The sequence below is a fragment of the Pagrus major genome, chromosome 23 (assembly GCF_040436345.1).
Source record: "Pagrus major chromosome 23, Pma_NU_1.0".
Lineage (NCBI taxonomy): Eukaryota > Metazoa > Chordata > Actinopteri > Spariformes > Sparidae > Pagrus > Pagrus major.
The window spans coordinates 27,926,968-27,942,966 of record NC_133237.1 but is presented as its reverse complement, the minus strand read 5'-3'; the positions used below and the strand labels follow the sequence as shown (position 1 = coordinate 27,942,966).

Here is a 15,999-nt window from a genome sequence, read left to right as displayed (position 1 = left end):
AATGAGATTTAATCTTCAGAATAATGACAAATATTTACAAAATCATGTCTTTAGTTTATCAACTGTCCCAGAACACAAATATAAAAAGCAGGATGATGTTTTAAATTTACGACCGACTGGTGGACTTCTTCAAACTAAAACGATTAATCTGGCGCCGCAGCGTTCAGAGACGCTGGAAAGTAAAAAAGAGAGTAATTTAAACTTTGAGTCTGTTTCCTCTGAGCTGCAGGACCAAACACATGCACGACTGGGAAACACGTAGGTTCCTGAACGCCTCACACCTCAGATCCCAGAGATGGCGTGTTTCTACAGAAGCCTTTTCCTGCCAATATTAATAGATTTATAGATTGATTGTAAAAACAGATTCTCTCTCCTTTAAACACTCCCTCACATTATTAACTTCACTTTTCAGTTTATTAAATGAAACCTTTCCTTAAACGATACATTTCTGACGACAGTCCTGCTCTTCAGTAACAAACTGAAGGTTCAGTTTGTCGTTGCTGTTTTATCTGTTGACGGGACGTCGAGGCTTCGTCAGCTCGCTCGTCAGTTCAAATTCAAACTGTGATGTTTTTGTGGTCCGTCATGAGAAAGCGAAGGGAACCAACTCTTTTTAATTTCTTTAATTTGAGAGAACGATGAATCAGAACTGTTCATGTTTGGTTTATTTCTTATTTGAATCATTCCGACCTTTTCATCTGTTTGTGTTCGAGTCTGTTCAACACTGGCTTCACCTTCTGTAGCGTTTGTACGACAGGATGAGACGGAGCAGAAGGATCAGATGACAGATCAATATATCAGTGGTGTATCCTGATTACTTTCATATATCGATGTTGCTTCAGCATGAACAATCAGCTGTTTCCATCGTTTTTACGCTTTGTAAATGTGCAAACTGAACCTTTTTCTAGCCGGACGCTGATTCTGTTTTTACTTGTTTGAACAAAAATTGAAGCAATATGAATCCAGAACTCTGCCGCGTGGCCGGACTTACTCTGTAGGACGGAGGCGCTCGCGGCGGCGGCGGGTGAACGCTCACTAGCAAACAAAAAAATGAAAAACAAGATGATTTGTGACAGAAATCATCCCGCCGTTAAACAGTGAGGAACCTGACGCGGGTTTGGTTTTATTGGATCGTGAACTCGAGTCCGTCTCGAGTAAAACGAAACTTTAATTTGACGGATAATGATGATGACTAATTAATTAACTGTTTAATTTGCTGTCTTTGCCTCTGAACGCTGCTTTAATAACTAAAGCTTGTTGTCTGCTTCGCTAACATCTGAATCAACCAACCACTTTTCTGTAAAGGCCGAGCGTCTTCGCCGAGTTTCTTCGTTGCACTTTTCAGCCTCCACACGTTCACATACCTCATTTTTCTTGTAAACATTTCAAGTGTTTCATTGTTTCCTGTTTCCACACAAACCTCATTACCTCAGCAGTCGTACGCCGATGATATTTGACTTTGATGATGTGTTTTTTTTATTGTTCTTTCTTTTTGAATGCGTCTCAGAGCCTGAAAAACCACAAAACTGCAAACGCACAAACTTCTCAGGTTTGAGGACGGAGTCTGTGAAGACGATGTGTTTTTATAAATTAAAGAACATAACGTCTCTCAGGACTTCCAGGACTAGTTTCAACAGGATGCTTTGACGTATGGAAGCCCAGACAGGCCAAGATAAGGAAAACTGACAGAAAATAAAAATACTCATCGTTGGTAGAAATGATGAGACGCTGAGTTTCATCTGACGCTCTTTATTTTCTTTTCATGATAATTTTTTTTTTTTGGTCAATCAGCTTCCATATTGATCTGTAAACATCTGGCAGACATTTCTGATTGTTGATTATTAAGTTAAAACATCAATAGTTTTGCATTCTTTGTTTTGATTTTTTATGACACAACTTTAAAGTAACAAACATTTAAACTGTATTTTCGTTGTTCCACATTTTCAGGATTGACAATTTTCCAAACTCAAAATAAATAACGATGATTTTTGCAGCACTTTTAAATGAAGTGATAAAGCACTTAAAAGGGAAACGAACAACGAAACACGAGTTAGCCATAAACTCTGACGACGAGAACAAACAGGAGGATAAATTTAAACTTTAAAGGGAGATTAAAATGTGAAAATGTAAAATACGCACAAAAGCTTTGATATGAATTCATGTTTCCAGATGTTCTGCTGCTGCCGATGGATTTTATTTAAAACCAAAAACGCACAAAAAAATCTAAACGTTACGTTCAACACTGCAGTTATGTGGTTTTTACAGGACAGCACTGTTTACACATTAGCTTACAGCTGCTGTCAGAGGAAAACCTCGTATCTCTGAAACGTGAACGCTGCACTCAACCAGATGTTGAAGACGTTCAAACATCTGCAGCGCACAGCAGAGGCTGGTTTTCTCCTGACAGCAGCAGCATCATGTGACCTGTTGACCAATCAGAGCTCCTCCTGTCTGTGTTTACAAAGCCATAAAAGAGAGAGAAATGTTTCTGGTTGAAGATTTAAAAAAAGGGAAAAATAAGTTTAAAAGCTTGAAGACGAGCGTTCTTGTGTGTGTTTAGAATTTTGTCGAAAACCATCGAAAAACCCTTAAAGTGAATCAGATGTTGTATTTATAACACAATTCAAGGAGCCAGTAAATTGATACCAATATACATTTATTTAACTTTTGCATACTGAAATGTACAAGATGGATTCTGGGTAGCACGCCATCACGAGACCATTCTCTCATAACTAACGCAAGAAACACTGTCTCATAATTACAAGATCTTTAAATCGTGTTTTCTCGTAACGAAGACGTAGAGTCCAACAACAGTTTGATCACATTTTAAAAAATTATTTTACTGATCTTTATCTCGACATTGTGACATACTGCTCTGATATTTGACGTCTCATTGTGTCATTGAGAAGCTAAGTGATGATGACATCTCATCATTAGCGTCATCGTTACAGCGGAGGAAGAAGAATTTAAATGTTTTATTTAAAAGGTACAAAATGAAACAATTCTACTTTACTTTTTATAAATCAATAATTAATTTTGTCCTATGTATTGTATTACAACTGAAGTTAGCATGCTAACCAGCTAGCCCCAGCAGTCCAAGTCTCCTGTGCTGTCTGAGCTAACAGGACCACTAGCTGCACGGCTAACTGAGCTAACCAGTGGCCTCTTCTTACAGACTGCACCTTTAAATGTAAAAGTAGTGATATCACACTGTGAAAAAATACTGTTACAAGTTAAAGTCAACAAAAAATACTTTAAGTATAAAAAGTGAAAGTACTCACAGGAATACTGCATCATGTACTCCATTAATCTATAATTATACTGCACGATTACTATAACATGACTGTCTGCTGCAGCTGATGGACGTGCGCTCATTTAACAGCCGTACTTTATATTCGTTTAACATTTTTAAATCTGTTTAATCTGAAAATTAACGAGTAACTAAAGCTGTCAATGTAATGGAGTAAAAAAGCACAATATTTAATGTGAAGTACAAGTAGATCAAAAGAGCATCAACAGAGCGTTCAGGCCGTGTTCATGTGATCGAAGCGTTTTTATCAGTTGTATCACCTGATTCATTTCTCTCAGACGTTTTTCTTCCAGGAGGAGTCTGGAGGTATTTGTTACATATCACACATCAGATTACTTTAAAGCACTGAGACGCATTCAGACAGCATCACGTGTACATATCACCCAGCACATCGCTCCTCCTCAGTGTGATTGTTGTCTGATGGCCGTTTCTCTGAAAAGTGGTTGAGTTGTTCCCGTGTGGAGAGAAGTTATTCAGTTCAGCCTCTGCAGGTGTGAAGGAGCGAAAGAAGGGAATCCACCCTGCAGGCGAGGCTAACATGTTAGCATGTTAGCAGGAGGATCTGTAGAAAGAATAATCCTGAAGGGTTCCTGAAGGAAACCCTGAGGCTCGGTTCATAGAAGTCGAGCTGGAGTTAGTAAAGCTTCAGACGGGGTTCCTCAGGGGACGATCCGAGGTCCTCTAACTGTTTGATGCAAACGTGGGGACGAGGGGACGAAAGGGACGTTTTAATGTTTTTAAGTTGTTTTATTTTATGTCTGTGAGGACGCAGACAGACGTGACTGACGTCTGACATCCTGGAGGGTTTTTTATGTTCATCTGACTCTTTCTACTCCCTGTATAATCTCTAAGAACTGACTCGTTTGTCACAGAAAGTTCATCTCAGTGTTTGGATTTGATGCAATACTTTTGATAAAAATGTGCCCTTGTTTTGTAATTCAGCAGACTAATTAAAACCAAATCTTAAAGAGTTTCCTATTTAATAACGATACGATTTAAAAAAGTGCTGGAGCTGAGAGAGAGAGAGAGAGAGAGAGAGAACTGAGTCTGAGCGTCTGTGACGGTTTTAACGGTGACGTCTGAGCTCGTTGCCCCGTGTTGATCACAGCAGCACCGTCTGAATGTCAGCGACGCCACGTTACAACTGTCCGCCATGATGATGATGATGATGGTGATGGTGTTGTACTTGTTCTGTTGATGACCTGTTTTAGAACCGGGTTCTTTTTAGTGTTAAAACTCAAACAAAACCAATAAATGTTGAAACTACCAGCCGAGCCTGACGACTCTCATTTCCTCCCCACACACCGTCAACAGGGACGAGCCGCCATTTTGTTTTCATGTCAGAGAAACGTTTCAAACGGACGTGATTTATGTTTATTACAGCTGGTGATGGAATGTAACTAAGTACATTTACTCAAGTACTGTACTTGATGTACTTTACTTGAACTCTGCTATTTTGGAGGGAAATATTGTACTTTCTACTCCACTACATTTATTAGATTACTTCAGTTACTTTGCAGATTTGGTTGAATAATGATGTAATAGATTACAAATGAAGATGAAACTTTATTGATCCCTGAGGGGGAAATTCACAAGTTACCCAGCAGATGTAAAGTAATCAAACTACTTTTTCCAGCTGCAACATTAAAGTGATGGCCACATTAATAATCAATACTTGTAATCCAATAATATAATGTATAATTACTCTGCATGATGAGTACTTTTACTTTTGGTACTTTAAGTTTATTTTGATGCTGATACTTTTGTACTTTTAAGTAAATTAAATTAAGAATTAAAAATTAAGGACTTTTACTTGTAACAGAGTATTTCTACTCTGTGGTATTACTACTTTTACTTAAGTACTTCATTCATCTCTGATAAAATACTCATTACTCAATACTCAGTGGACCCGGAGTACACAGAATATACATACATGTAGATATGGATCAGTACTTTTGATACTTAAGTACATTTAATATCAGATACTTTAAGACTTTTACTCGAGTATCACTTTCATCATCATCACATCTGGAGATACAAGGTTTTCACTGGACAGGAAAGTAATCTGAAAAGTTATTAGTAACTAAAACTGTGAGACAAATGTAGTGGAGTAAAAATGTAGTGGAGTAAAAAGATCAATATTCACCTCTGAGATGTAGAAGAGTGAAGCTGTGTGTGTGTGTGTGTGTGTGTGTGTGCGCGCGCGCGCATTCATCTGCTCAGATCCATTAACATGACGTCGTTAACTGAGCCGCAGTGACGTCAGTGGACGAACGCCCGACTACAATGACCCGGATCAGAACCGCTCGCTCTGCAGGAACTCATCAGAGGAGGAAGACGAGAAGATGATGAAGATGATTGATGATTGATGATGAAGATGTTGGTGGTGATGATGATGAAGATGATTGATGATGATGATGATGATGAAGATGGTGATGATTGATGATGATGATGATGGTGATGATGATGAAGATGATTGATGATGATGAAGATGATTGATGATGAAGATGGTGATGATTGATGATGATGATGATGATGATGGTGATTGATGATGATGAAGATGGTGATTGATGATGAAGATGATGTTGGTGGTGATGAAGATGATGATGATTGGTGATGAAGATGATTGATGATGATGATGATGTTGGTGGTGATGATGATGATGATGAAGATTGATGATGGTGATTGATGATGATGATGATGATGATTGATGATGATGATGATGAAGATTGATGATGGTGATTGATGATGATGATGATTGATGATGATGATGATGAAGATGATGGTGATTGATGATGATGAAGATGGTGATTGATGATGAAGATGATGTTGGTGGTGATGAAGATGATGATGATTGGTGATGAAGATGATTGATGATGATGATGATGATGATGTTGGTGGTGATGATGATGATGATGATGAAGATTGATGATGGTGATTGATGATGATGATGATGATGAAGATTGATGATGATGATGATGATTGATGATGATGAAGATGATTGATGATGATGATGAAGATTGATGATGAAGATGATTGATGATGATGATGAAGATGATTGATGATGATGATGAAGATGATTGATGATGATGATGATGATTGATGATGATGAAGATGATTGATGATGAAGATTGATGATGAAGATGATTGATGATGATGATGATGATGATGGTGATGAAGATGATGCCTCTGTAACAATGTGCCTCGCGCAGCCGCGCGTGCAGCTGAGTGAACCTGAGCTGCGCGCGGCGCCGGGACTGTGCCCTCCTACCCGCCGTTGCCGTAGTTACCTCCGTACCCGCCTGAACGGGCTGTGCGCGAGCGGCCAGCGGGCAGGAAGGACGGAAGGAACCGAAGGGGGGAAGAAGGAGGGAGGAAGGAAGGTAAGAAGGAGGGAGGAAGGAAGGAAGGAGGGAGCGGAATTAGTCAGTGATAGAGGGGAGGAGAGGAGGCGAGGCGGCGGGCTGTTCTGCCGAGGTGGACGTGGCGGGTCCGGCGGAGTTTAGCTACAAGTGACGGGCAGCGGAGCCGATCCGAGGCGGACAGGCGGCCATGAACCGGACCACCCGCAGGTAACGTACCGCTGTCCCCGCCGTTAGCAGCCGCCTGTCGGCTCCGGGGACCTCTTTTCTCGGTTTCCTGCTTGTTTGAGCCGCCGCACGGCTCCGTGTCACAGAAGGACCGCGGACACGTCTCCTCCTCCGACACTGTCGCTTCTTTTGTGCGAGCTGTCAGCCGCTCCCCGCTGCGTCCGAGCGGGCGACCGGCCGCTGTCCCCCCGCCGCCGCCTGCCTCTCCTCCCCGCTGCACTCTCACTTTCTCCCCCATGCTAACAGCAGCTAGCTCTGCTAGTTAGCTTAGCAGGCTGCAAACGACGTTAGTGTGATAAACAAGATGGCCACTGCTAGCTCTGCTAGCTAGCTAGACATGGCATCTTGCCCTGTCTTTGTATGGCAGTAAAGCGGCTGCAACGCGCTTCCTGCTCCGTCAGGACGACTTTTCTCCCGCACAGCGACACACGAACTCACAGTCGGTGCACATTAACGGGAGGTGGAGGTGTTGTGTTGGTGTGGAGCGGACACACACACAGACACACACAGACACACACATCCTCTGAGCGAAAATCACCGCCAGATTCTCCACTCGGTTTGTTCAGAGGCTGCGTGGCGAGTTGAGGCTACCTGAGAGTCTGAGACAGGTACCTGCAGCCGGGCCCGGCTCCGAGCGGCCCGGCGGGACCAGACCAGAACCAACTTTACTCAAGTTAACTTTTCTGTGTGTGTGTGTGTGTGTGTGTGTGTGTGGTGCTGGTAGTAGTTGTGTAATGTGCAGTAAAGTGTTCAGTTCACATGAAGTTCTGTGAAACCGAGCTGCTGCGGGTCAGGCAGCTCTGGGCTGCGGGGACACACTTTAAAGGAGCAGTATGTAGTTTTACAGAAGAAATGCAAAGTCTGAATCTTGATATTTACAATAATAATGAGGTAATAACACAGACTTTGTCCATAAGTGAATAAACGAGCTGTTCTCAGAGGAAAATAAGGTCCCAGAACACCGTTTGAAGCTAGAAAGGTGGCAGGGTCCGCCACACATAAACAAAGTAAAACTAAGAAAACTTTGAAAACAGTTTGTTTATTTAGTTTGTTTCAGGCGGTGAAGCTCCGTCTGTGCTCATTAACATTTCTTCACCAGAACTACGGACTGCTCCTTTAATGTAAATGTTCTGTTTGCATTTCAGAGTCAAGTTTATCCCGAGCAGATGATATTGATCGTTCGTGTTCTCAGTTGAACAGCAGACCTGGAACAACGTCGCTGGTCTTTAAAGGTTCCTCGTTATAGAATAGTTTGACTTCCTGTCTGTTTTGATGATGAAGCGGGTCGATCAGCGGTACAAATCACGGGTCGGTAATAAAAACGATTCACACGAGTCGTGATTCTTGTCTCAGCGCACACGCTCGAGTTATCCTGAAGTTCAAGGCAGCCGTGGCAAGCGTTTCTTTTACTCAATGACTGAATAATTACAAGACGAACACCTGAGATGGACGAGTGTTTGGACCCTACACTTGTTTTGTATTTTGGTCTACACAAGAATGATTAATGTTAGCTAACTATGAAGGAGGCTAATTTGCTGATACATGATAATAACACACAACGTTACTCTTCCACACAATATGGATAAAACACACCCACACACACATTTTCTGAAGTAAAAGATGAAGATAATTCTGACATGTGAAGTGTTTAGTCCACAATAAAGCTTTGGCTATAGTGGTAATACAAAAACTAACATTACTTAAAATGTATAAAAGATAAGTAAAAAATGTAAATGTCATGACATCAGCAACATGTTTTTGCTGGAATATGAAATGATAACAACTTTTCATCATGAAGATATTGTGAGAAAACAACCTCACCGGGTCATTTTTGACCCACTTATGCATCTGAGGGTTAAGCAGGCCACATGTTTGTGAAAAGCATTGGCCATCATGAGACGTTACTGCATCACGTCAACGGAGCAGAGCGGAACAAACTAGACCAGCTGACAACCGCTAACAAGCTAACAAACACACAGCGCAGCAGCCAACACGTTAAACAAACTGTGGTGGAGCTAACAGAGCAGCAGAGAGGCTGCTGGGATTATCACGCTAACATCACAGCAGAGCACACACCCTCATTTTGTTATCCACATACACGCACGCATGCTTTCAAATGAATGAATTCATTAATTATTGATAACGTAAAATAAAAAGGCTGCAGATCGTTTATTTTAGCATCATCTTGTATTTCAGCAGATTAAGGATCTAAATTAATGCTTCAGCAGAGTGACAATTTTAAATCTAAACTATACAGTCTCCGCCCCCCAGAATGTTCATGGTTGGATAAACACTGGCCGAGCTGATCGGAAACATGGTGGGCGGTGCTTGCTCAGGCCTGTGAAAGCTGACCAATCAGAGCAGACTGGGCTCTTCTGGACGAGGGCCTTAAAGAGACAGGAGAGTTCAGACAGAGGGTGAATAGAGGTGCTGCAGAAACACTGAGTATGCAGACACCCAAAATAAAAACATGAAGCAGAATATGGGACCTTTAAGTGCCCGCGTGGTCTCCTAGAAGAGCTTTAATGAAAATCAGAAACCTGTTGATGCTGAGGATGAATTGAGAAGAGAAGCTGCTCTGTAGTCCGTTGCTACGGCAGCAGATACTCCTGTACCTCTGGTCAGAACAACTGACTTATAATGTAACGTTTTGTTAGCGTTGATAACAAGCTTTTCTTTTTACTGTTGGCTCGTAATTATAAAGACGTAACATTACTGACAATGTTGATAACGTGCTAACATGTAGCCTAACAGACACATGACCTCATCCCCAAACATCCTGTTAAATCTACAGGATGTGATGCTGCTCATACCGCTTTATACCACAGGGGGCGCCAGGCTCAACAAAATAAAAGTTCCCCGTAGCTTCTTTAAACGTCTGAAAACGTTCCTGTGAAGACGTCGCAGCTCTTCACTCCAGGTTCCCTCCCCTCACATTAACACCCCCTCCTCCCTCTCTGTCTGCAGGCTCCTCCCAGGCAGGTGTGGGTGGTGACATCAGCACAACAAGGGTGACGCTCAGGGACACGCCCCCTACCTCTCAGCTCCTCCCCTCTCAGGACAGGTAGATTTCTTCAGAGGACGGACTTGGGGAGGAGGAGGAGAAGAAGGTGGACTTTATAACCTCAGTGAGACTTCAGGTGTTGAACCAGAGTCAGGTGAGGAGGATTAGCCCCGCCCCTCACCATGACAGACTTAGAGACCGAGTGTTTGAGTCTCGGGCTTCCCCCCGATTGCGGGTCCCCTCCCCCGCCTATGGACCCCTCCCTGCAGGTGGACTGCGGCACAGGGCCCGCCTCCTCGGCCCCAGCGCCGACCCTGGCCCTGCTGTCCTCCGACTGCCCCACGCCCACACTCAGCTCGCTGGCGGCGGAGATCGCCGAGCCGCTGGTGATGCTGCCGTGCGTGAAGAGCGAGCCGGAGGACGGGGACCTGGAGCCCATCCGGACCGTCGACCTGTCCGAGATCCAGCCGCTGTCCACCGCCGAGCTAGGCCAGGACCAGATCAAGATGGAGATCAGCGGCCTCGACTACATCAAGTCCGAGCATCACGGTCACCACGGCAACCACCACCTGGGCCACTTCCACCACGCCGACGTCACAGAGCTGGACTACAAGTCGCACTACGAGCCCAGCTCCGTGTTTGACTACATCTCCCAGGTAAAGATGGAGCCCCCTCACACCTGCTCACACATGTAACACCTGCTCACTCCTGTAACACCTGCTCACACCTGCAACACATGTAACACCTGCTCACTCCTGTAACACCTGCTCACACCTGTAACACCTGCTCACTCCTGTAACACCTGCTCACTCCTGTAACACCTGCTCACACCTGCAACACCTGCTCACACATGTAACACCTGCTCACTCCTGTAACACCTGCTCACTCCTGTAACACCTGCTCACTCCTGTAACACCTGCTCACACCTGCAACACCTGCTCACACATGTAACACCTGCTCACACATGTAACACCTGCTCACACCTGCAACACCTGCTCACACATGTAACACCTGCTCACTCCTGTAACACCTGCTCACACCTGCAACACCTGCTCACACATGTAACACCTGCTCACTCCTGTAACACCTGCTCACACCTGTAACACCTGCTCACTCCTGTAACACCTGCTCACTCCTGTAACACCTGCTCACTCCTGTAACACCTGCTCACACCTGCAACACCTGCTCACACATGTAACACCTGCTCACTCCTGTAACACCTGCTCACACCTGTAACACCTGCAACACCTGCTCACTCCTGTAACACCTGCTCACTCCTGTAACACCTGCTCACACCTGTAACACCTGTTACACCTGCTCACACCTGCAACACCTGCTCACTCCTGTAACACCTGCTCACACCTGCAACACCTGCTCACACATGTAACACCTGCTCACTCCTGTAACACCTGCTCACACATGTAACACCTGCTCACTCCTGTAACACCTGCTCACACCTGTAACACCTGCTCACTCCTGTAACACCTGCTCACACCTGCTCACACCTGTAACACCTGCTCACTCCTGTAACACCTGCTCACACCTGTAACACCTGCTCACTCCTGTAACACCTGCTCACACATGTAACAGTAGATCATTGATCAGACTGATCAGCAGGTTTTCACTTCTACAGGAGACCTTCTAATGTAGAACAGTCAGTTTACTTTTATATATATATTTTTTTAAATATTTTTATTATATAAATAAATGTGATTATTTATATATTGATCATGTGCTGAGAACCAAGTGGAGTACTCAAGTACTCACGTCCATCCGAGTACATCTGCTGTCCGTGTCCTGGTCAGAGTGTTCAGTCACTGATCCTGCTGAGCTCAACATGTGTGTGTTTTTCAGGTGACGGACACTCTGGAGTACATCAAGTCGGACCACCACGTGGACCTGCAGTGTTACTACACCGAGTCGGGCACCATGTCTTCCCACCTGCCGCACAACGGCCTCGAGTCCATCCACATGGCCGAGCTGCGCACTGAGCTCAACAAGCTGCGGCCCGACGCCCTGCTGATGGACGGCATCGGCAAACTGGACGCCGAGTTCGGAGGGGCGGGGCTTTATGAGCTGCAGACAGCCGAGGAGGGGAAGACGGCGGCGGAGGGGACGGCGGCGACGGGTCAGGGAGGAGGTCTGGTGATCACGACTAAAACCCAGAGCCCGACGGTGAGGAAACCTCGCAACATGCAGGGGGAGAAGCCGTTCTCGTGCACACAGTGCGGGAAGAACTTCAGCACGCTGGGAAACCTGAAGACGCACCAGCGCATCCACACCGGCGAGCGGCCCTACACCTGCTCGCAGTGCGGCAAGAGCTTCGGCCAGGCAGGGAACCTGAAACGCCACCAGCTGATCCACACGGGCCAGAAGCCGTACGTGTGCGCTCACTGTCCCAAAGGCTTCACCAAGGCCGACGACCTGCGCTCGCACCAGCGGCTGCACACCGGCGAGCGCCCGTTCATCTGCGTCACCTGCGGGAAGAGCTTCGGCCAATCGAAGGAGCTGAAGGCTCATCAGCTGAGCCACACGGGCGAGAGGCCGTTCTGCTGCCAGCACTGCGGCAAGAGCTTCAGCAAGGAGACAAGCTACCGCAACCACGTGCAGATCCACACGGGCGAGAAGCCCTTCACCTGCTCGCAGTGCGGCAAGACTTTCAGCAACTCGGGCGTCTTAAAGACCCACGAGAAGATCCACTCGGGCGAGCGGCCGTTCGGCTGCACACAGTGCGGGAAGAGCTTCGGCCGCCTCGGACACCTGAAGGCTCACCAGCAGATCCACACGGGGGAGCGGCCGTACGCCTGCCCACAGTGCGCCAAGACTTTCAGCCAATCAGGTCACCTCAAAGCTCACGAGCAGATCCACAAACGGGAGCGGACGGACACGGCGAGCAGCAGCAGCAGCAGCAGCAGCAGCAGCAGCAGCACGGTGGGCAGCGACAGTAGCTAAAACAAACGGACCCTTTAAACAAAGTATTATCCTCTTTTTTATAAATCGATATATAAATCTTTCTTACGTTTTCATACTTTGAGCTCTTTTACATTTTATCTGTGGGCGGCTGGACGAGCGTCTGTGTGTGTGTTGTCATGTGGTGTGTGTCTGTGTGGCTGAGGAGTCCAGTACTCATGTTGGAGTGAGTACTCACCGATACACAAGCACAAATACTTCAGTCACCAGTGTGAGTACTTCACTCGTGTTTTTTTACTCAAACAGACCAGCAGCTCCTGAACCAGCACCTCATTTACTGACGACCAATCAGAAGAGTTCACGTCCTGTAGGCTCAGCACAGCGTCTGTAACTGTGACGTCACAGTGAGGAACAACGACAGTGTTTAGACTGAAGCTTCAGGAGTTCATCTGGATAAAGTCAGACACAGAATCATGAAACGATCCGTCATGTTTGTTTCTGTTCAGGTGATAACTGAGCCCGGCTCGTGCTGGACTGTAGAGGAACTGATACAAACATGATGGAGGTCCAAAAGTCTGACCACAAAATATCAGCCGATACTTCAGTCTATAAAAACACGTGAGCCCAAGTCAGTTTTCCTGGTCGAGTCGAGTCAGGTCGTCAGTCGAGTCACTTTTTCCCACCAAAGAAACCTGAGCCCAACCTGCAGCGTCCGTCTTCATAAACCTGAATTATTTGTTGAGACTCGCTGAAATAAATGTAAACAAAAAAAATCTTAAAAATCTACAAAAAAACCTCCCGGCACTGAAACTAACCCTGAAACATCAAATCAAGGAGTCATTCGAGTCACGAGTCTTTACCTCCTGAGTCCGAGGTCGTGTCCTCACCAAGACGGATATTTATCAAAACAGACTTTCCTGAATGTTTTGGTCTCTCGTCCACACAGACGCCATTTTAGGTCACTAAAAACAGATTTATTTATTTTTTCACACCCTCTAAGGTTTATTTTATTTAAAAGTCGTCGTCTGTCCGTCGGCTTCAGCCTCTGGTTCTGGTTCTGGTTCCTTCAGGTGTGTCAGGCAGGTGTTAAATCAACGCTCATGTTTTGTTACTGCTGGTTTTTTTAAGTTGCTACCACCAAAGAAGAAAAGTTCACTGAGCACGCTCAGACTGTTCTTCTCTGCTGTTGGCAAGTTACTTTCAAAATGCAAAATATGACACATTACTAGCTATCTTCATTTTACAGTAATATATTACTGTCTGCATAGAGTAATAAATTACTCTCTAGTTACTTTCAACAAAACGCCCAAATAACTCTATAGAACAAAGAAACGGACTCGATCTGTTTAAATACAGGGATGATTTATGTTTATGATGAGATATAATAAATATTTCTAATTGCAGTCAGACCTGCAGCTTCTATAATGACACGACAAACATCTCTTCTTCTCTGCCTGTATGAAACACAGACTATATTAATATGTTCATGTTAAACTCTTCACGGCCTGAAGTCTGTTTCAGCAGCTCGTGTGTCCGGAGATATTTTGAAAAACGAAGGTCGTGTGGACGAGAAACATGTTTTAGTGTCATTGATTCAAAACACTGACTCGAGTCCACGTCTCTGATCAAATGAGACGTCCTCAAATGTCCCAAAAATCCAAAGACTCTTCATTTACTGTCCGACATTTAAGAAGCTGAACCAGAAAATGATCAACTGAAACAATTAATTGATTATCAGTTTGTAAACGAGCTCAGATCAGGTTTGTGTCGTTACTGATCGGCCCACAAACACTTTCATCTTGAAATATTGATGAATCATCGACTGCAGGAGTCAGAACAGTGTCATTAATCCTCCTGGACGCGTTACACGAAAATAAAACTCTTTAAACCAAAATGTGTCCTGGTGCAAAAACAAACCGTCTCATTCAACAAACGGCTCTTTTATAAGAATCTTCCTCCTGAGTCGGGCTGTGGCCGACAGCTGTTATTTACATGTTCAGACTCTTCTATACAAACATATTTTGACAACAGCAGCTTGACTTTATATTGATTAATATTCACCAACAATAAACTTCAGTGATTCAACAATAAACTGCAGCAGAGAGAAATTCAGTTCAGCTTCTCTAATCTGTCCAGAGTGAGTCCTCTTCACAGACAAATCAATGAAGGATCTCTGAAAACGAAAATAAACCAACATGTCGGACGCGGTCAGTTTCCTCAGTCAGCCGATCGTCTTCGTCACGCAGGAGATCTTTATTTTTAATTTCTTTGGACGTAAAATCAAAACTGACTTAAGTAAGATTCACTTCCTGTTCTCAGTAAAACAGTTTAGTTTCACGTCGTCGCCTCGAAACTTTCTCAGCCGAACTGAGTCAGATTATTAATTTGTGTTTTATTTTCTATATTTTATTTCTTCACTGGTTTTATATGAAATATGAGCGGCGCCGGTGTCGATGATGAAATCCAAATGAAAACAGAACAAAAGCTTCAGTGAAGGTTTTTGTTCCTCTTCAGTAAACGAGGTTCTGGTTCAGATTCCTCAGTTCGAGTACTTTTGCCAACCATGTGAGTACTTCCTGAGTACTTTCTGCCAGTTTACAAGTATTTTCCTTTGAGGTGTGGGTACTCGCAGGCAGACACTCTGTTACTGTATTGTTAAAACTGATGATATAATTTTGATACTTTTTATTGACCAGTATTGATCGATCAGGACACACGATGGTGATCTTTATGTTGTTGATGATAATCTGCTGATGACATTCCTTTAATCATCGTGAACGTTCAGCCTCGTTGGGCTCCGACCGGACCAAACACATCAGCACAAAGGAACCCAACAACCCCCCTCCCCCCTCCAGATCGCTCACTGTGTACAAATCTTCTATTGATAACGTCGTTCCTAAAAAAACATAAAGATACAAAAAAAAAAACAGCAGCAAAAAAGACGAAAGTGATGCAGCATCTTGTACTGGAAAGAATTATTAAAGAAACTAATGAGACCTTCGATTCAGTTTGTCTTTGTTTGGTTTTCAACTCAAATGTGTCGATGGGACGTCGCCCACAGGTGAGCTGAAGCCCCGCCCCTTCCTGTTCCCCTCATGGAGCTTATTGATCAAAGCTTTGTCTGGTAGTGATGAAGAGACACATGAAGTATTGATCCTGTTTGAATCACACAGATGATGAATCCT

The 15,999-nt window shown here is 44.4% G+C and overlaps 1 protein-coding gene across 2 annotated transcripts; it reads left to right on the top strand.

The window, feature by feature from the left end:
- The first annotated feature begins 6,628 nt into the window (after positions 1-6,628).
- LOC141019285 (uncharacterized) lies at positions 6,629-15,810 on the top strand. 2 transcript variants are annotated; one of them, XM_073494157.1, is made up of 3 exons: positions 6,629-6,693; positions 9,868-10,560; positions 11,759-15,810. In XM_073494157.1, exons 2-3 carry the CDS (start codon positions 10,087-10,089, stop codon positions 12,854-12,856), a joined length of 1,572 nt encoding a protein of 523 aa, XP_073350258.1. In that variant the 5' UTR covers positions 6,629-6,693; positions 9,868-10,086; the 3' UTR covers positions 12,857-15,810. The 2 variants fall into 2 exon arrangements, with proteins under 2 accessions (XP_073350258.1, XP_073350257.1); XM_073494156.1 differs by lacking the exon at positions 6,629-6,693 and adding an exon at positions 6,714-6,882.
- Positions 15,811-15,999: the final 189 nt, after the last annotated feature.